At 46.1% G+C, this 22,040-nt stretch overlaps 1 protein-coding gene across 23 annotated transcripts in view; it reads right to left on the reverse strand.

Moving 5' to 3' along the window:
- LOC144132260 (uncharacterized) overlaps window positions 1–22,040 on the reverse strand; it is a 364,547-nt gene that overhangs the window by 144,139 nt on the left and 198,368 nt on the right. For 14 of the 23 annotated variants that reach the window (XM_077664547.1, XM_077664557.1, XM_077664555.1 and 11 more), the window contains 3 exons: window positions 17,892–17,993; window positions 1,676–1,795; window positions 1,423–1,518 (listed from right to left, as the gene is read on the reverse strand). In XM_077664547.1, coding sequence (XP_077520673.1) covers window positions 1,423–1,518; window positions 1,676–1,795; window positions 17,892–17,993 — 318 coding nt within the window. The remainder of the gene's footprint in view (window positions 1–1,422; window positions 1,519–1,675; window positions 1,796–17,891; window positions 17,994–22,040) is intronic. The other 9 variants (XM_077664563.1, XM_077664561.1, XM_077664560.1 and 6 more) reach the window with 3 other exon arrangements.

The raw sequence follows: 22,040 nt of genomic DNA on the forward strand, positions 1-22,040 counted from the left end.
CGTGACCTTTGTAAACATTTCCTGTGTTTCAAAAATTAGTCTGCTTTTATAATCTTTTCATTTTTCCTTTTTATTCAGTGTTTGCATCAAAAGTTTGTAGTACTAATTTTGTTATTGTGATACTGTTGCACAATATGTATTCTTTGTTCCGCTGATGCCTTTGTATATGTAGGGGCCGAGGGCTCGTCAAGCCTTGCTGGCTTTTTTCCTCGGCCCTTTTCATCGTTGTGATGAATAAATCTCTATTATTATAAGGCATGTGCTAGACTGTCCAGTAATTCCTTAAGCATTTCAGGTATTATGCGCATTTCTTCTTGTGCCGTCTTACCCTTCGCCTCATTTGAATTATAATGCGTGTCATCCATGGGTTTTTTTTTTTGTGCCTGTTTGGTACAAAAGTTTTGATACAATACAAACACTTTTTTTAAAACTGCCCCAGAGTGCGCAGACATGGGCATCATCGAAATCAAGGCAGGTTTCCAGATGTTCAATGAGAGAGGCATCATTGGCACGTGAATAATCTTTAAAGTATGTGGCGATGAGAGTTTCTTTTTTGTTTGCCGTACTAGAGGAAATGAAGCACTAACCAAGTGGTGGTCAGACAGGCCTTGTTCCACAGAAACAGTAAAATTCAAAATGTCGCAAGGGACGAACAGCAAATTTAACAATGAATTTGTGGAACCGACTTTACGGGTTGGTTCCTGGACTATTTGTGTCAGGTTGTGGGTAAGCATTATTTTAAACAATACGCTCGCTGGGCAGGAGCAGAAACGAACACGTGTGGCTGGCTCTCGAAGCATTTCATATTAAGAAAAAACCTGAAGGATGCATCAGTGATACTTCCATATCACTTCACTCAGCCGAATTGAAGTTTTTGTGCTCGTGTCATTGCCAGAAATCTCACATGACTGGAATTTTCTTGTTCGCTTGCGCAGGTGTGGAAAAATGTATATATCTGCGTAGGTTTGAGAATAATATAGTTGTTACAGTAGTGCCAGTCACTCTGCCTCTCCCGCGCACGTGGCTCGTCCAATGCCCTGCGCACATTGATCATCTGTATTATTATCATGCATCAACTAGCCCCAACGGGAGTGTTATTTAGTTGGGCAGATGAGATTAAAAACTTTGTGGGGATACGGTGGCTGCAGCTGGCAAAGGACAGGGTTAATTGGAGAGACATGGGAGAGGCCTTTGCACTGCAGTGGGCGTAGTCAGGCTGACGATGATGATGAAACAATAAAGCTTCACTGCCCAATAATCTTACAATGACAATGGAGCAAGCATTACAGCTGTGCCCCAGGTACTGTTAAGTGATGAACATGCGTTAGTCACTCCCTCTGGTTCCAGAAGCAGTGGCATTGCATAACCACACAGACTTGATGTAAGAAAGGAGCAGCCAAGAGAAGGAAGAAGTGCACTCACCCGCACCCGCTTCTTAGTTCGGTTAGAGTGTTTAGAGCAGGGTGCATCGCCCGATGGGCGCGCACTCTCATCATGCCCCAGCTCACAAGGGTCCAGCTTCACGGATTAGGTTAGGTTAGGCAGCAGCAGTAGAGGAGGAGAGAGAGAGAGAGAGAGAAGCACAAAGCAAAGGACAGCTGTGAGGTCTACAATATTCTGCACAACTAAGCCTCTGTGAGAGCGGCAAGTGGGAGGGCAGAGACCCATGTCCCACCTTGTCCTCCTTCTCTGCCGAGGGGCCGTTGGTGGCAGGGGATGACGACGGGTCTACCTTGGTGGTGGGCTGTGGGCTGGCCTGTGCCTGGGCCAACTGCTCCTTCACTTGGGCCAGTTCCTGGGCCAGCAAAGCAGAGACACTGGCTCTGTTTCACACTGCCCCATCCACAGCCCTCAGGAGCAAAGCTCACAGGTACGGTTCCACCCTCTTTTGCCTGGCAATGGGGCAGAAGCTATGCAGACACCCTCTCCTCCTCCTGCGCAGCTGAAGAATATACCGTGAAATTCCGAACAAGCGCCTCCACCCATGCAAGGGTCCCCCCTAACTTCCCTGTTAATTTCACATTTCCCCGCCCCCTCCTCCCTCTCCGCGCCCATATCACCATAGGGTTTCTTACTATTAACTAGAGGGAAAGCTGGCGCCCCGTCAATGGGAGTCTGCATGGAGCTTCCTCGAGGCCACCTGAGCCACCATGGGCGCTCTAAGCATCGTGGGGCGGAGAGCTACCAACTACAGAACCACAACTTTTGGCCAGAAAATAATGAGAAACCAAAAGCTGTTCGACAACCAAGAATGCGCTAACATTCAATATCCTGTCTATAAATTGCAACAAACGAGCAGGAAAGCATGTAAATGTAAAGTTTGCCCAAAATAAGCGATGGCATACTCTCCTATTGGCCAAGTAATGCAGACCACAAAAGCCAATATTTTGTACTTAACAGGCACACTTTTAAAAAGAAATATGCAGAAAAAATGTCGTTTTAACACTTTAAGAGATTTTTTAATGGCACTTCGGAAACCAAAAACCTTTTATTGGCGTCGTGTGCTGCTGCGTTTTCGCTACTATGGCTTTTGCGCACTACGTTTGCGCCAAAGTCGTCTGCGCCGTGGACGGAATGGCACCTCAGTAACGCCACTCTGTTCGTGAAAAAAACCGGCTGTCCCGCACCAAGTAGCTCATCGCCCCATGATGCTTTAAGCACCCTTGGTGGTTCAGGTGCAGTGCCGCCAGCTTTCCCTCTAGTTAATAGTAAGAAACTCTATGCTTATCACGCACCGCGCCCAGGCAACACTGGCCTGCCCCACCCTGTCCAAGAATCCAATCCAATCCAATCCTGCGTTTCAAGCCATTCACATGCCCATTTGCCGCGCGCCATTTGTCTTGTTTTGGCGTTGTCCAGTCGGCAATGCATTCGTACACAATAGCAAAGAAACTTGAGGTCATACAATGGCATTGGGAAAACGGAAGGAACGTTTGCCAAACGTCTCGAAACTTCAAGTTCGACCGGAAACGGATACGGGAATGGGACAAGAATTTCGAGAAGTTGCTACGGGAAAGCATAACTTCGAAGAAAGTTGGCTAATGGCGCGCCGGTGTTTAGTAAATTGCGTGGATGACGCGTTATTCAAGCGGGAAAGAACGGCAGGGTGTTTTAAATACATGTGCACTTCGCTTTTTTTCTTCTGGGAGGAAAATGTCGCCGTCATCTTGAATTTCAGCACCAATCGGGGATAGCCCCCCCCCCACTACTTTTCCAGAAATTTCGACTCGCGGGGTTGGAGGCGCTTGCTCAGAATTTTATGGTAGTAGTATAGTGACAATATTCATGACAATATTTCTAACACCAACATTAATCAAAAAGGCGCTTGCCCTGAGATTCTCCTTTGTTCACTTTGAACCAACTTTCAACATTGAAGGTCAAAGAATGCACAGTTTCCTTGATTACAACAAATTTACGAGGCACATCTGGTTACTACAGATGACATGCCAGCTGCTTCAGCAGTGGAATCAAGTTAAGCTGCACCTGCATGCACTGAGTTCGTTACTCTTAACTAGAGGGAAAGCTGGCGGCGCTGCACCTGGACCACCATGGACGCTCAAAGCATCATGGGCCGTTGAGCTACCTGGGGCGGGACACAGAGTGGCGTTACTGAGATGTGTCATTCTGTCCATGGCGCACCCCACGCACAGAAGACAATGGTGTGCCCCGCGCCAAAGTCTTCGGCTACACCGAAAGCTACAATGGAAAGCTATACAGCTTTCTCAGAAACTTCGTAGTTTAAGAAAAATTTGTCCTGGTACGGGGTTCAAACCCGGGACCACCGCTTCATCGAAGCAGTCACTCTACCAAGTGAGCTAACCGGGACGGCAAGCTCGTATGGCTGTGCTCGGGTGGATGCCAATGAGTAATAATTACTCCCTTATTACAAATCTACTCCACTGTGGGGGATTCCCCTAAGCATTTGATCAACACCACTCCCACTTCGAGTGATTGATCAATTCGCTCTCGCCCTACGATAGCTTGCCATCCTGGTTAGCCTAGTTGGTCGAGCAACTGCTCCGGTGAAGCGGCGGTCCCGGGTTCGAACCCCGAACCAGGAAGAATTTTTCTTTAACTACGAAGTTTCTGAGAAAGCTGTATAGCTTTCCTTTGTAGCCGTATGGCTGCACTCGGGTGGATGCCAATGAGTACTTACTCCCTTATTAGAGTTAATGCTGTAAAGAAAATTACAAGGTAACTTTTTTTAGTAAAACACATACGGACACTTTTCCAGAGATTGTCGTGCCCATTTAAAAATTCTGACAACGTCACACTGCAAAGCATCACATCACATTTAACCCACATTTACCACACATTTACCAGGATGAGCAACAGTTGGGTACGAAACACAGTCATCTGCGAAAAGCCTCAATGAAGACGATACACCAGCAAAAATGTAATTTATAAAAATGACAAATAAAAGTGGTCCTAGAACTGACCCTTGTGGGACACCTGAGGTTACAGCAATTTCATCCGGTACCACTAACCACCACGTTTAGTTTTCTTAAATGAAGGTATGCTTTCATCCCTGCTATTACTTTACTGTTACTGTTATACAATGATAATTTTTCTAGTAATAATGTATGTGGTACAACGTCAAATGCTTTCATGAAGTCAAGGAACATGCAGTCAACAGAAACTCCTTTATCTAAAGAGCTAGCTATATCATGGAAAGTTCAGTTAACTGTGTGACACATGAAAATCCACTAGAAAACCCATGTTGGTTATTACTTATGAGGGAAAACTTAAGATGGTGTACAATATTTGTAAAAAATATATGCTCCAAAACCTTGCAAGCTACACTTGTAGGGAACACTGGGCGACAATTTGAAACCAGATTACATGGCCCCGATTTATGAATCGGCAGCCACAGACTGTGACATATTACCAGCGTTAAAATACACACAAAGGACAGAGAGCAGAAATACACAGGACAGGACTGTCCTTTGTGTGTATTTTAACGCCGGTAATATGTCACAGTCTGTGGATCAAAAGCACCAACTAGCCCAACTTAATTCTTTAATCATGAATTGGCATACGCCATTTTCCAATCACTGGGCAAATCATTTGCCCACTTGTCTTCAAGTAACTTTGAAAAAAGAAGATAAGAGATATTTCGTCAGAGACCTTGCACAAGATGAAAGCAAGGCATTTGATAACCCATTAGGTCCAATGGCTTTTGACACTTTCAATCCTTTTAGCAAGCATCATAATTCCACGCTGGTCAAAAAGAATGAAATCAATTGGCTCAGTGCAGAATGCACCAAGCCGTGCAGTGTCATTGGAACCAACATGTGTAGATAACACAGAACTAAAGAAGGCATTCAAACAGTTTGCTTTATCGAGATTATCACTTACTCCAGCACTATCACGTTTAAGCACTGGGACAGACAGATCATCCTTTCCATTTCATTTAAAAACTGCCATAACTTTTTCGGCATTTTTGAATGCATTGACCCTTTGCTTCATTCACCACCGTACTCATTTCCTTTATTGACAGCAGAAGCTTATCTTTTTGCATCTGTGATGGATTCTTTATGAAAACTGCATAAGCTTGTTTTCTTTTATTGGCTGCAACACGCACCTTTCTGTTGCATCAGGGCTTACTTCTGCTGCAGCATGGCGTTATCACCCAGGATGGAAGATATATGTCCTGCAGTTTCTTTATTTTATCAATGAATATGTTCCATAAATCGTTTATATTTAGTGACTCCGGTAGCGTTTCAAATAAGTCTAAGTAATTATCCAATGCAAGTGAGGTTTCTGCTGTTCGAGCCTTCTGGTAGCAATACGCCTAGAACCAGTATCCAAGACTTTCGGATATTGCAGCTTCATGTCAATAAGAACAGCACCGTGACCACTGATTCCGGGTTTAACAAGTAGAGGCTGTGCTGCCATTGGAATGTTAGTAAGGAGTAGATCTAACACACTGACGCCACACGTTGGCTGAAAAACTACTAGGGATAATGCGAACGACCTACATATCCTTAACATCTCATTGCTTGCCGTAGAATTTGTCCTGGATGTGGAATATATTGGTGACCAAGCAATCTCCGGCAGGTTGAAATGTTCACCAATTACTAAACTGTCAGCATTAAACGTTTCTAATGCTTCCGACAGATCAGACAGAACTGTAACCTTACTTTCCGCCAGCCTATTAAATGAACACATAGACAGACTTTCCATAACAGAGCCTTATTTCTGCCCTTACAGCCTCACATGTTCCAACATTAATATCTAATCCATGAGAATACAGTGACTGGCTGAATAAAATAAAAACACTATCACCGTGACCATCTTTACTGTCTTTACGGTAACAAGTGTAGTTTTCTGGAAACACCTCACTAGACTGATTCCACTGTGAAGCCATGATTCCATTCCAAGAACCACCGATGCCTTGGTCATATTGATTAGGCTGCATAAATCATCTACCTTGTGGGCACATCGGCTGGCCGTCCGCCAACATCGCCATGAACCCATTTCTGCTTTTTGCGCAGATATTGACGCTAGGAACTGCTCTGACGGACAGCGCAACGGAAGAAGCAGTGTGCCGAACCTATCAGACTCACCTGATCGGAGCCTGCGCACGCGAAAAGTCATGCCGTATCGACACCAACGCCTGGACACCGCCCCCTCGCACGTCATCGTCTTCGCCCTACATAAGGAGCGGTCCGATCTGGGATTCCTTTAGTGGGCACATCGGCTGGCCGTCCGCCAACATCGCCATGAACCCATTTCTGCTTTTTACGCAGATATTGACGCTAGGAACTGCTCTGACGGACAGCGCAACGGAAGAAGCAGTGTGCCGAACCTATCAGACTCACCTGATCGGAGCCTGCGCACGCGGAAAGTCATGCTGTATCGACACCAACGCCTGGACACCGCCCCCTCGCACGTCATCGTCTTCACCCTACATAAGGAGCGGTCCGATCTGGGATTCCTTTAGTGGGCACATCGGCTGGCCGTCCGCCAACATCGCCATGAACCCATTTCTGCTTTTTACGCAGATATTGACGCTAGGAACTGCTCTGACGGACAGCGCAACGGAAGAAGCAGTGTGCCGAACCTATCAGACTCACCTGATCGGAGCCTGCGCACGCGGAAAGTCATGCCGTATCGACACCAACGCCTGGACACCGCCCCCTCGCACGTCATCGTCTTCGCCCTACATAAGGAGCGGTCCGATCTGGGATTCCTTTAGTGGGCACATCGGCTGGCCGTCCGCCAACATCGCCATGAACCCATTTCTGCTTTTTACGCAGGTCAGTAACAAATATGGCTCTATTCGAACCAGTGATCGTTGCCTCGTCCAGCTGATGTGCCCTCACAGTGTGTGTACTTTATGTTCGCGCATTAGGAATGTTTTTGTTGATCTTCTCATGCTTTGCGGAGATGTCAAGTGTAACCCTGGGCCTGGTAATACAGAAGAGCTGCTCCAAAAGTTACTCGAAGGACAAAAAGCTATTCATAACCGCTTGGATGGTATAGAAGCAAAGTTAAAGCAGGTAGATGAATCCGTGTCAACTATAAAGGAATTAGGCAGTAAAATTACTGAAATGGAAAGCACTATTCAGAGCCTGGAAAAAAAACTGGTCGATCTTGAAGACAGGAGTCGCCGCAACAATGTTATCATATATGGCATGACTGAAATGGTCGATGAGACTTCTGAATCACTTTCGGAGGCAGTAGTAAACTTATTTCAAGAAAAATTAGGTGTAGAGGTGTCTTCGATAGAGAGAATTCACTGATAAGGGCGCAAACAAACCAATAAATCGCGACCAGTAAGCATTAAACTAATCGACCACCGTGAAAAAATAAACATATTCAAGAATTGCCACAAGTTGAAAGGAAAGAGCATTTCTGTATCTAACGACTTTTCCAATGCCACAAGAACTATTCGAAAATACCTCTGGGATAGCACAGCTGAGGAGAGAAAAGAAGGCAAGAAAGTAAAACTAGTATACGATAAGATTAAAAAAAAAGACGAAGTGTTTCAGTGGGACAGCACTCTGAAGAAAAGAGTTCCTATAATCGAAGAACGCCGCAGTTCAGAACGGTCACAATGAATAGATGATTGCTCTAATAAGACCTTCCGTTGTATCAACGTCAATGCCCGAAGCATTTTGAATAAAGTAACTGACATAGAGAGCATTGTCCTGGCACATAATCCTCACGTTGTAGTCGTGACAGAAACGTGGCTGCATCCTGATATTTATGATTGTGAAATAACACCTTGTGGTTATAACATTTTCCGGAGCGACAGAGATGGCCGCGGTGGTGGCGTTGCCATAATATACAAAGAGTCCCTGCGGATCTCAAGGTTGCCAAACATAGAGTGGTTAGAAAGTGTTATACTCAAAGTATTCCTTGAGGAATGTCATCTAATTATTGGAGGATTCTACCGTCCCCCGAATTCGAATAACATATTTCTAGAAAAGCTTAATGAATTCCTATGCCGAAATGAAATCCGCTCAGCCAATTTGTTATTGATGGGTGATTTCAACTTTCCGTCAATAAATTGGTTGCCCGATACTCCGGTGGCTCTCACTGGTGCCTCCCAACTATTTCTCGATGTAGTGTTCTTTCATAACTTGATACAACTAGTCACTGAGCCCACCCGTGTACAAAACGACTCTCAATCAGTTCTGGACCTGTTTCTTGTTTCTGGCAACCTGCTACGCCGAACACCACTTGTGTCTGTCTTAGAGGGAATATCAGACCATAAAATGTCAAGTTTATCTTTGCAGTTGCGCCCTATATCAAAGCTTCAGAAGAGAGAGACAACTATCCCGATCTTCTCACGTGCAAGTGATGTCGATATCTTAGATGCACTAGACACTTCCTTTTCTTCCTTTTCCTGTTTGTACGAAACACAGAGTACCTCTGTTGAGCACATGTGGTGCTTCTTCAAAAACTTAGTTCACCGATGTATAAGTGATTTTGTGCCAAGAAAACGGAAAATTTTGCGCACTAGCAATCCTTGGATGACAAAAGATATCGCGCGTCTGGGACGTAAGCTTAAGAAAGCGAGACAACAACACTCAAAGCATCCTTCATCGGCCACTGCAGATAAGATTTCCATGCTACGCCTGTCGTTGCGGAACGCTATCAATACAGCCAAACACCAATTCCACACTGTACGTATGAAAAATTTCCTTGTTTCTTCTCCAAGCAAGTTCTGGCAACATCTCGCGCCACGCAAGAAATTGATTCTTGGCCTTTCTGCAGATAGTGCAGGTATGCACGACAAGTTAGGAACAGCACAGGCGCTCAACCAGTACTTCAGCTCGATATTAACTCACGATGACGGCTGCAAGCCACATTTTTCTTCCTTTGATGATCTGGCACCAATCAGTGACATTTGCATAACTGAGGAAGGTGTGCTAGCTCTTCTGCTTAACTTGGACACAAAGAAGTCACCAGGGATTGACGAAATACCTAAAGCCTTTCTGGTACGGTACGCTGAATGGTCCGCCAAATATTTAACTTTAATATTTAGGAAATCACTAAACTGCTCTGAATTGCCAAGTGATTGGAAACACGCAAAAATCACCCCGATTCCCAAAGACCAACACAAATCAGCACCTTCTTCCTACCGGCCAATTTCTCTTTTGTGCACTTCAGTAAAATTGCTTGAACACATCATCTGTAAACACTTGACTAACTTTCTCGAGGAGAACCACGTCCTTGATAATCGCCAGCACGGGTTCCGTCGCGGTCTCTCCACAGTAACACAGCTTATTGCAACAGTCCACGATTTAGCGGCAGCACTAGATAGGCATAATCAAGTTGATATTGTTTTTCTTGATTTCGAGAAAGCATTCGATCGTGTGTCTCATCAAAAATTACTGCAGAAGTTAAAACCTATACTGAAACACGAGTGCCTACTCTCATGGATCGAAGCCTATCTTTCGCATAGACGTCAAAGTGTGGTTGTTGATGGTGTCCTCTCTGATGCTGTCCCAGTAGGATCCGGTATTCCGCAGGGCTCAGTCTTGGGTCCCCTTTTCTTTCTAGTATTTATTAATGACATAGTTCACAACGTACATGTTAAAATACGGCTTTTCGCAGACGATTGCATACTTTATCAAGAAATTTCTAGCCCTGAAGATCAACTCCTTTTAAGCGATTCACTGTCTGCAGTAGAAAAATGGTGCTCCACGTGGCAAATGACTTTGAATTCCAACAAGACAGTAGCGATGACTGTGACACGTAAAAAGAATCCTTTTAGTTTTACATACCGCTTAGCCAATGAGCCCCTCATAGTTGTCAACGCTTTTAAATACTTAGGAATTCAGATAGCCTCAGACCTTCAATGGAACGAGCACATATCGTATATAGAAAAAAAAGCTCTAAGACAACTGCACTACTTGAGAAGAACGCTGGCACATTCCACACAAGAAATAAAGCTTTTAGCTTACAAAACATTTGTTCGGCCAATGTTGGAATATGCTGCGGCAGTGTGGGATCCCTGGACCGAAAGTAACAAACTTAAAATAGAAAATGTCCAACGCAAAGCTGCTAGATTTATCTTTAATTGTTACAGTTGGAATATTTCCCCAACAGCCCTACTGCAAACCGCAGGACTTGAACACCTGGCCATGCGTCGTCATCGAGAAAAATTAAAGTTATTCTACTTGTATTATCACAATAAACTAACAATAGAGGAAGGAATTTTAGTTGAGCACACATCTTGACACCCTACACGCTCTTACCATACTAAGAAAGTTGCCGCGTTTTCATGCAAAACTAATGTATTTAAGTATTCGTTCTTTCCCCATACTATCATTAAGTGGAATGGTTTACCTGCTGATGTTGTCAATTGCGAATCGGTGGATTTATTTTTACAAGCTCTGAAGGATGTATAGGTTCTAGGTTCGTATTATATGTTCTATGTCTTTGTAATCGATTTTATGTTGTATGTACTGGTTTTTGCTCTGTTCGCTATCTGCTTCTTTTGCAATGTACTTGTTATTTTTATCAATATGTTTGTACCCCACTCCTGCCTAAGGCCTGTAACACAGGCCGGCAGTATTTGCTAAATAAATAAATAAATAAAAATAAAAAATTTATGCTTCTGCAGTCTACTACAAGAAAGGACAATAAAGATTCTTGAGAAATCTTTTTCTGTCGGCAAGCCCGAACAGTCTGACCGCTTTGCTCATCAATCCTATACTTCCCTTTATTAAGGTACAGTACATCATAGTGTAGTCCTACAATGCCTTTCTTTTTTTTCTGGCATATTCAGAGATGTCTTCAGAGATAACGATTTTTATCTTGTTGTTTAGCTTTGAACAAAGAAAATTTTGCAATAATTGGGTGACATTTCCCAGTTGTAAACTTCCTATTTCTGTGAGCCCTTTCTACTCCTACCTGATCAACTTCCAATGTAGTACGGCGGATGCCTTAAACTAATTTTTCAGATGTTTCGTATGTTTCATGCTCATCTTTATCTTTAGAACCATAGAAAAGCAAATTGCACCTGCAAGACTGATCTTCTAGATCGTTGACCTTATTTACTAGAACCTGATATTATTCCTTAATAAAGATCCTTTAAAAAAATGTTAGGGCATTCTTGATCATCAAACAGCAATTATTTATGCATTATTTTTCCGGCCAAAAGTTGAGGTTCTGCAGTCGGTAGCACACCGGCCCATGATGCTTATTCAGCACCCACGGTGGCTGAATAAGTGGTCTCGAGGAAGCTCCATGCAAACTGCCATAGGCGGGGCACCAGCTTTCCCTCCAGGTAATAGTAAGAAACCCTATGGTCATGCAGCCTGGAAGAATGTCATGAACACTCTTTCCGTGGTTCATTGTCAGCAAAAACTATCGCCGAGTGTACCCTGAAGGTAACAAAGAAACTTGGGCTGAAAGAATCGGAGCACACATCTGCTTCAATGCAACTTTTGCGGGACCAGATATAAAAAACATATCTGTTTAGTTTCACACACCCAGAGATGAGGCTGACCAAGTCGGGGAGCAGAGAGCCCCTCCCCATCTCAGTTACGAAAGTGAATGCAGGCTGCTCTGGCTCCCCGATGGCATCCTTGATGAACTGTGTCCACTGGAAGTCACTGTGCCACAAACATAACACTTGCGCCTGCGGTGCCAAAAGCAGCAATTCTGCCACAGTTGCATCCTAAAGAAAGCCATTAAGCAGAGGAATATCTTCGCACCTCTCCCCCTGTAATACAGTAATAGCTCGTTAATTCGAATTACCAAATGACCTGAAAAAAGAAGATTGGAAGCAATGGACACCGTCGAAGCAGAACTGTTCCAAAATGGTAAGGGCATTCTTTACAGTGGAGCTCCTTGTGAGGAGGCTTCAGCCGCAGTTTTGATGCAATGAAAGAACCATGTGGGAGTGACGCCTTGGCAGAGCACGCGGTGACGGCAAATCACAGAATAGATTGGGAAAAAGCAAGAATCATCGAAAAAGAGAAACTGACAACATCACGGCTTCATCTCGAGTCCCTGGTGATACAGACAACGGCTCACACGCTTAATCGTAACGAGGGCAATCTTAACCCGATTTACGCGCGATCTTTACGGCGATTACTATAGCTTTTAAAAAGACGAACCCTCTTGGTGTGTTTCCATTGTGAACAAGGCCCCCGTTCTGGGCGCCGAAACGTCAATACAATTTTTTCGTTTTACTGGTCGGCGTCTCTTTGTTTTGAAATGTATCCCCCCGGCCAGACGGGATTCCGTCACACTCTCGACTTCAAATAGCTTTTAACGCCTGTTTTTCCACTTACTATGACACAGGTTGATTAAGCGGCGCAAATATCAAGACAACGTGTATATGTACCGTTCTATTTTCACTGCTTGTTTCATGCCTTTGAATTTGCAGCTGAATTTGTATTATATCATCTGTGCACTCATTGTTTTTCTCTTTCCCCTGTACTAAAGCCTGCAAGGGTGCTGTAGGTATGTAAATAAAGCTCACAGATGGGCCATGAAAAACCTGTCAACTTTCCTCATCTTCATCCAGCGGAAAACCTGTTACCGCCTCCGTTTCGACATGGCTGACTATCTAGACAAGGGGTAAGCTCCCTAGTGGGGGAAGATGGCATAACACTCCGCAGTAAATACCGATGCATACTGTGGCAATCGTATCATTTTTTCGTTTTTTCCTTGAATTACTGCACTTCCGACATGACTTTCTGTTTTTGAGCCATGAGTGTAAAATTCAGTGTAGGTGTCATATTTTTCTTGTAGTGCAAAGAACTCTTGCAGTTATGTGCTTGTGTGGCATTTCCTCTTTGTTTATGTGTGTCAGTGTGAAGTCACACACCGAAGGGAGGCTGTACCATGGTGGCAGATATTCATGTCTTTGTGCAATATTCGGTAGGGCGTCCAGCACTGCTAACTCTTCCCATTAATCTTCAAAGCGCATTATTAGTGGTCTGATAAAATGTGGTTTATTATTGAATAATGTTCTAGATGGGCACTTGGTAACAATGGGATAGCAGAGATGTTTTGGAAGAGAACGGGTTTTTAGGATGTACGTGCATGTAAGTATGACTCTTCTATCCTCTAGTGTGTGCTCATTAGCTTCAACATAAAGACTATTTACCGGAGATGTTCTATATGCTCCAGTTGATAGGCGCAGACCAAGAATATGAACAGGGTCCAGTCGTTTCAAGTAGGATGCTCTTGCTGAACCATATACTATGCACCCGTAGTCCAGTTTCGAGCGCACCAAAGAGCGATATATTTGTAATAGGCATGCTCTAACGAACCCCCACCGTTTTCGCGAGAGCACCTTTAATACATTGAGGGCTTGGGATGCTTTCTTTTTAAGGTTGTTAATGTGTGGTAGAAATGTAAGGTTCTTGTCAAAAGTGACGCCTAAAAATTTATGTTCCTGTTTGACTGGCAGTGTGGTTTGATTCAAGCACAGATTGGGATCGACCTGTAGGTCTCGTCGTAATGAGAACAGAACAGCTACTGTTTTTTGAGGAGAGAACTTCAATCCATTTTTCTCTGCCCAGGCAGCCAGTTTATTTAGGGTGATTTGTATTTGTCTCTCGCAGGACAGTATGCTAAAAGAAGTGTATGCTATCTGTAGGTCACCTACATAAACTGAATACATTACGGACTTGGGTATTACTTCGGCCAGAGAATTCTTTTTACTATGAAAAGTGTCGTACTTAAAATGCATCCCTGGGGTATGCCATTCTCTTGGGTGAATGTCATTGACAGGGTTGCTCCTAGACGGACTCTGAATGTGGGGTTAGACAGGAAGTCATTCAAGCAGTTCAGCATCCTGCCGCGGATCCCTAGCTCTGCTACGTCATGGAGGATGCCGAACTTCCACGTGGTATCATAGGAATTCTCCAAATCGAAGAAGACCCCAAGACAGTGCTGTTTGTGGATGAATGACTCCCGGATGGTGTTTTCTAGGCGGACAAGGTGATCAGTGGTCGAATCATGCTTTCTTAAAGGGACACTGGGGAGAAATTGAAGTTGGCTTGTATCGATAGAATACCAGCTCCTGATCACAAAAACGAGGCTCTTACTGAAAACAAAGCTCTTGTAAGGTAAAAAATAGCAAGAACCAAAATACAGGTATCGCCACCACAGGCCAATCTCGCAAGTAAAAGCGTGGTGACACCATAGAACAAGAGTGCACCTTGGAGGAATTTTCCATCCTATTTCGTTTTGCGAATCTCTGAGGCTATAGCAAAGGTAGGTTGCGCAGATCAACATAGAAGTAAGTTTTGTTTTAAAACCAATAGTGCACTTTTGTCACACAAGGAAGGCAGGCAAAAGACAACCTGAATATTGGAAGCAAAGAAAATGGATGCTTGGCGGCGCCACAGGCAGCCAGGAGAGTTTCGATTTGTTATGGCGCTTCGCGTCTATGAGCTTTGCGTGTCCCGTGGTTTTGTTTTTGACGCGCTTCGATTTACAAGCGCCGAACAGCAGAGGAACTCCAAGTGCCGCTTCAAGTGCTAGTTAACCTTTGAAGGAGCCTGTTAAGGCTTGTCAGATGATAGCCACGGTCGATGAAAAGCTATGATGGCACGATGGTCGGTGATCGTACAAGGCAGCACTTGTGTATTCCCACGCTTGCCCGGCGAAACATTCCCGGCTGTGCCAGTCAACTTCAAACTACTTAACGGAAATCGTTTATTAGGGACGGGAGACAAGGTACAAGGCAGTTCAGAAAAATTGCTGATGGCCTAGCTCTGTTAGGCCAGGATATAACTAGCGAAAGCGCGGTGATTTCTGCATCAGAAGAGTGCATTCACTAGATGTGCCTTTATTGACGGCTTAACTTGAGCCGTCGTGGCGAAGCGGTAGCGTTTCCGCCTCAAACGCCGAAGGCCCTGGCTCGATTCCGAACCTCGGCACCGGACTTCTTTTCTTTTATTCAGTCAGTGGGCGGGGGGCTTCAGTGGCTCCCATGGATGCCGCCGCTGAATACGTCGGTTAGCGGTTAAGCGCAGGCTCTGTTAAGGTGCGTTTATGCTGCGGCGAGCCGCGCGCGCGCGCTGCACGGCAAGGTCACGTCGGTCAAAGCGAGACCCTCTATACTCCAACTGCGCTTGACCGCCGACGCGTTCGGCGGCTTCGGCGCAATCTGACCGCACTGGCGGGGAGATTGGAGCATGTATCTATTTCGCGCCGAGTGCGCCAGCTGCCGCTTGCCCGGCCAGACTGATTTGGCTCCGCGGCGAGGTGCGCGTTATATTCAATAGCTGCGGCAGTTGGGCGGAGCTCTTCTTTTCGAGCTCGGCTATTTTAATCCATTCACAGTACATATCTGAAGGTACATGCAAGTTGGCGAGAGAGCCAGATCCAGTGAACCCGTTGGATCTAGCGGAAGCCGTTGAAGCGTCGTGCGCCGGCTTTGGTTTCAAGCCGCCGACTTTAAACGCGACCGCCATCGAGCACCCATTTGTTTTTTGTGGCAAAAAAGTAAATAAATAACTTGGCCCTTGCAACCGTGGGAGACCTCGACGCCGCCTGCTGCGCCGTGCAACCGTGCCGTTCAAGGAATCAATCCGTTGGCCCCAAAGCCCCGGCCAGCCTCCGATGGGCGCAAGGCGCCGACCTTGTCCTGGCCCCTCGCGACCCCCCCACCGGGGTTATGATATTTAGTTTGCAACGGCAGCTCACTGAGGAAGGGGGAAACGGCCCGCCGGCGCCTAACCTAACCTTGCTCCCTCAAAAGCATCGCACGCTCTGTGGGGGCTGAGGTCGCTGAAATGCAGCCCAGAGTTTTTGCGAGAACTACGCCGTCGGGTTCGGGAACGGGATCCATCGTAACGCTGGCAAGACGCCGGTGCAAACGTAAACGAAGCGACGGTGGCGACCCCCGATAGATGCCTTCAACGTGCGGCGGCGGTAGCTTTCATTTCGGCAGCTCCTAGACCGCACCGCTAGCGGCCAGAAATCACAGAGTCTCCGTTTACATCACGTTGCACGTCACACCGCTCTGTGTCGTCATAAGAGTTCTCCGTGTCGTCTTAAGAGTTCTCGAGTTTGAATCGGAGCAGCGGGAAAAAATTGTTCAACTTCGAATACAAATTTCTTTGAAATAAATGCATCTTTCACTCCCGGACAAGCATCAACAAAGCCATGAAATGCCGAACTATCAGATACTGCTAACAAAAAAATTTTGATAGGGTTCTCCTCAGTGTCCCTTTAAATCCACATTGACGTACATCTAAGAGTCGACGCGATTCAAATGTGAAGGTCAGTCTAATGTTTACTATGCTTTTGAAAGATTTAGCGATGCAGCTGGTGAGGGCTATCGGTCTGTAATTGTTAGGACTTGTTGGTTGTTTTCCGGGTTTCAGGAAAAGTACTATTACTGCTTTCTTCCACTCCTCAGGCATATTCCCAGTTGTCCATATTTTGTTAAAGAATTTCAACAATGCCTGCACGGCAGCCTCAGAGAGATGGGCAAGCATAGTGTAATGCACATTATCTGGGCCTGGTGCTGTCTTTTTACCAGAAGATAATACCCTAATCAATTCCTGGAGTGTGATGGGTTGATTGTAGTCCTCGTGCATACGTGCTGCAAATGGAAGTTTTTGTTTTTCTGCTATTGCTTTGTGCTTCTGGAACGTGTTTGTGTAATGGGACGAACTGGAAACTTCAGCAAAATGCTCACCCAGTATATTGGCCTGTTCTTCTAATGATGTGTTTCGGCAAGTCGTGCCCACGCCAGCTGTATACCTCAACTGTAACCAAATATGACGCAACTCAGGGTGGTTGGCCACACAAAGTTAACCCTCGCCGCCAGGAAAAAAAGAAAAACCAGGAAGTGAGTAGGATATAGGAGAGTTGTGAGACAGAGATAGGAAAGTGAAAGATGGAGGGGAGGATAGGAAAAGGCGACTGCCGATTTCCCCCGGTCGGGTCAGGCCGGAGGTGCCGTCTACAGGAAGCTGGGGCCAAAGTGGTGTGTTTGTTGCCTCTGCCGAGGGGCCTTAAAGGTCCAAACGCTCGGCATCGGCTCAACCACCAGGATCACCAGGATCCCCTTTTCCCCGGACACGCCGATACCATGCACGGCGAAGCGCGGCTGCTAGAGTCCGTGGTGATGCACGCTTCACCATCATCCCCATGCGGGGATGTCCCTGCGGATGCTCGGGAACCCGCGGTGTCGCCACTCACCGACGCCTGCAAGCTGTAGACGCCCCCCTGCGGGGAGTACGCAACAATGGTCGCCGCGCCCGCAATTATACAGCCCACCGGACATACCAGGAAGTGCAGTATACATAGTCCCATTTCACGCGGCTGTGTATTAAGCCAATAAATGGGAAGCAGCTCAGCTGTCACAAAAGCCACATATAATGCAGTTATGCTCTGAGCTATATCTCAATGGGAGATCCAATAAACAACGCTTTCACAAGTTTGTCAAGTACCTTCTTGAGCAGGTCGTAGTCGTCCCGTGTCTGCTTGATCTCCTCCAGTTCACGTACTCTGCTCTCCAGCTGCGTCCGCACATCCTGCGCGTTGCGGCTCACCTGCGGGCATCAAAAGTCGCCAACACATCGCTGCTGCTGCTCATCATCTTAACCCTGCCCTGCTTTACACTGGCCTTGTTTGGATGCAATAGATTTTCCTCTCTTGGAATGAGCCAGACTACATGCAAAATAGACAGAAGGAAAAACAGGGCTGCTACTCCTCGCCTTGCTCGGGTCTCACAACCTAAACCGGCGCTAACCACTGCGCCACTGCACCAGTAGAAGTACGAGGACTCACCACAATCTACAGATGTGATATATTGTGCAGTGTAATCAGAATGTTATTGGTAGGGACAGTAGCAAACAGCAATGTGTCATCGTATCAGTAACGAAAGAGGAAGTAAAGAAAGCCTTAGGAGCAATGCAAAGGGGAAAAGCAGCTGGTGAGGATCAGGTAACAGCAGATCTGTTGAAGCACGGAGAGGAGATTGTGCTAGAAAAACTAGCCACCCTGTACACTCAATGCTTTATGACGTCGACCGTACCAGAAGCTTGGAAGAACGCTTACATTATCTTAGTTTTTAAGAAAGGAGACACCGAAGACTTGAAAAATTACAGGCCGATCAGCTTACTGTCCGTTACCTACAAGGTATTTACTAAGGTAATCGCTAATATAGTCGGGGCAACCTTAGACTTTAATCAACCAAATGATCAGGCAGGCTATCTAAAGGATATTCCACAATAGATCATATTCACACTATCAATCAGGTGATAGAGAAATGCGCAGAATATAACCAACCTCTATATATAGCCTTCATTGATTACGAGAAAGCATTAGACTCAGTGGAAACCTCAGCAGTCATACAGGCATTGCGGAATCAGGGTGTAGAAGAGCCTTATGTGAAAATACTAGAAAATGTCTATAGCAACTGCACAGCTACCATAGCCAGCAATAAAATTCCAATAAGGAAGGGCGTCAGACAAGGAGACACGATCTCGCCAATGCTGTTCACCGCCTGTTTACTGGAGGTATTCCGAGGTCTTAATTGGGAACAGTTGGGGATAAGATTTAATGAAGAAAGCCTACGTAATTTGAGATTCCCTGATGACACTGCCTAGCTGTCACTCAGGGGATGGACTGCAAAGCATGATCAATGAGTTAGAGAGGCAGAGCAGAATGGTAGGTCTTAAAATTAAAATGCAGAAAACCAAAGTAATGTTCAACAGTCTAGCAAGGAAACAGCAGCTCGCAATTGGTAGCGAGGCGCTGGAAGTAGTAAGGGAATACGGCTACTTGGGACAAGTAGTGGATGCCGATCCGGATCACGAGAGGGAAGTAACTAGAAGAATAAGAATGGGGTGGAGCGCATATGGCAGGTTCTCTAAGATAATGAATAGCAGTTTACCGATAGCCCTCAAAAGAAGAGTATACAACAGCTGTATCTTACCAGTACTCGCTTACGGGGCAGAAACGTGGAGGCTAAAGGAAAGGGTTCAGCTCACGTTAAGGACAACCCAGCGAGCCATGGAAAGAAAAATGATAGGTGTCACGTTAAGAGAATGAAAGTGGGCAGAGTAGATGAGGGAACAAACTCGGGTTAATGACATCCTAGACAAAATCAAGAACAAGGAATGGGCTTGGGCAAGGCATGTAATACTAAGGCAAGATAACCGCTGGTCCTTAAGAGTAACGGAGTAGATTCCAAGAGAAGGCAAGCGTAGCAAAAAGCGGCAGAAAGAAACTGGACAAGTCCTCCACACTTCCGCCATCGTCCTCACTAGCGCTGCCGTCGTGATCGCTGCTGCGGTCCCACAGCACTTCGTTCTAGCAGGTCGTCGTGCACCGAAATCCCGCACTTTGCAAACAACCACATCACTACATCGCGTGGAACAGCTGAAAATTTTCCTCGCTGCAGCTGCCACACCTGTATCACCCGTTGCGAATGTCGGACTTGTGGGCCGGCGCGCAGTTGCTCATTTCTTCAACTTAAAGAATGACAGCCATCTTGAATGTAGCCGTGAACGAGCGCCGATCGCTTGCCGGACACAAAGCACAAATGACGACTGATGAAGCACTGCATTAAAACTAGTGAAACGCGGCCGGCAGTAGTCAAAAGCGTCAGAGCCAAAGAGAAACTATGCATGAATGGCGTTAGCTCTTCCGTAGGCTACTGACACTCCCCGGCACCGCTGCCATTCCAAGTGGAGGTGCCGCCTCGATTGGAACAGCGGCCCTTCCATCAATTATCAACATTCCCTTGTGCACCGAGCGGGCATTTTAAACTAAAAAGAAAATGTGTTGGATGCTTGAGCTTCCCGTAGAATGCGATTGTGTTATCGGGCCGCCACCGCCTATCAACAGCCACTGTGTGCAGCCATGTGTGGGGAGTGTGGGGTGACAGTTTGCTGTTTATCAATAGCCGCCATCGGCCGCCGCCCGCAGGGGAAGGGGATGCCAGTTCTGCGTGTTGACATAGCAGCTGCTCAAGGCCAGCAACAAGAGCGATGCGACGGAGCCGCGCAGCAAAAATGCAACCACGCTGTAGCACGCCCGATATCTCGTTTGTCTCGCCTTTACTTATAGTGCCATGCTTTCGTTTCGATTGGAAGTCGACCCCCCCTTCAGATTTTCAAATTTTGAAAAATGGGTAGACTTACAATTGTGTAAATACAGTAGGTGGGTGGATGAGATTAAGAAGTCTGCGGGCAGACGGTGGGCGCAGGTGGCAAAGGACAGGGTTAATTGAGCAGACATGGAGAAGCGTTTGCACTGCAGTGGACGTAGTCAGGCTGATAAATGACTGTGTGTCACTGCGTAGTTGTAATTAGAATAAGAATTGCAGTAGATTGGCAAGCGAAAGAAGAATGTCATCGCCTTTCCTCCGCACCAATCCAATTGGCCACCCCTAAATTTTTTACACATTGAGTGTGCACTGCCAGGGTAAGTTTCCACTGGCTGAAATACTGTAGAAACGCGTGTAAGGGCAGCACTTTTTTTCCAGACTTCAGGGTCAATTTTCGGTGTGCGGCCTATACACACGATGTGCGAAAAGAAATTCTTTCTAAAAGGAAGGCCCACCAATCAGGCAATTAATGGCATTCATTCAACGTTCAATCATCACTCGCGGAGCGTTCAGACTCCGAACTAGTGCTGTGCTCAGGTGCACGCTCATCCCACAAGAAGCCGCGCAGCATGTCCGTTGTCAACGCACAGCCGTTGTTCTGCACTACCATCACAAAGCAGAACAGCTCTTCTTCCGTTCCGGGAAACTTGCACGGCTTGCCTCGGAAAGTACGCTTTTTGCAGCTTGTGCTCCTCGATGCATCCTTCTGGTTGCACTATCGTCGGACACACTTCTCGGCCGCGTCGAATTTCCTGCCCGCCGCACACTTGCAGTGTTCGACAGCAAATTCCCAGCCTTGGTCAAATGTTTAGCGGAATCCCACAAAGTGGACCAGGACGAATTTTTCTTTAACTACGAAGTTTCTGAAAAAGCTGCACAGTTTTCTTTTGTAGCCACATGGCTGCACTCGGGTGGATGCCAATGAGTAACTACCCCTTGATTACAAACTCCCAGCCGTGTAGTTATTTGATTACAAACTCCCAGCCGTGTAGCTATCAAGGTGCTTACCTGGCAGCAGAACGCAAAAGCCACAACTACAGTGAACTATCACGCTACCACAACTTCGGTGCCTTTGACAGCCACAAAAACATGCACAAAAAGATTGGATTGGATGGATGTGGGGCTTGTCTCTTTATAACGGGCGGAGATTACAGCAAATTCCTAACCAAGTTTGAGACGCTACAGCAGAGTCTGTCCCGACATGTCATCAACACAAGCTATCGATTAAGCTTATTCCAATTTTCAAGGTGGTGTTTTGTAGTTTCAACCGCCCTAGCCTTGGAAATGGCTTCTTGTTCGTTCACCTCGCTATCAGCTGTACTGCCTTCTGCCAGTTGTCCCGAGTCAAAACGCAGCGCTTGCGGTAAGGTATATCCACTCGGTTGGCAGGGGTGGAGCGATCGACAAGTCAGAACAGCATGTTGGCCGTATCTTTTTCCTGCCCACACATCATGCACGATGGCCGGCAAACCGTGTTTGCACT

Source organism: Amblyomma americanum, chromosome 5 (genome assembly GCF_052857255.1).
Source record: "Amblyomma americanum isolate KBUSLIRL-KWMA chromosome 5, ASM5285725v1, whole genome shotgun sequence".
Classification (NCBI taxonomy): domain Eukaryota; kingdom Metazoa; phylum Arthropoda; class Arachnida; order Ixodida; family Ixodidae; genus Amblyomma; species Amblyomma americanum.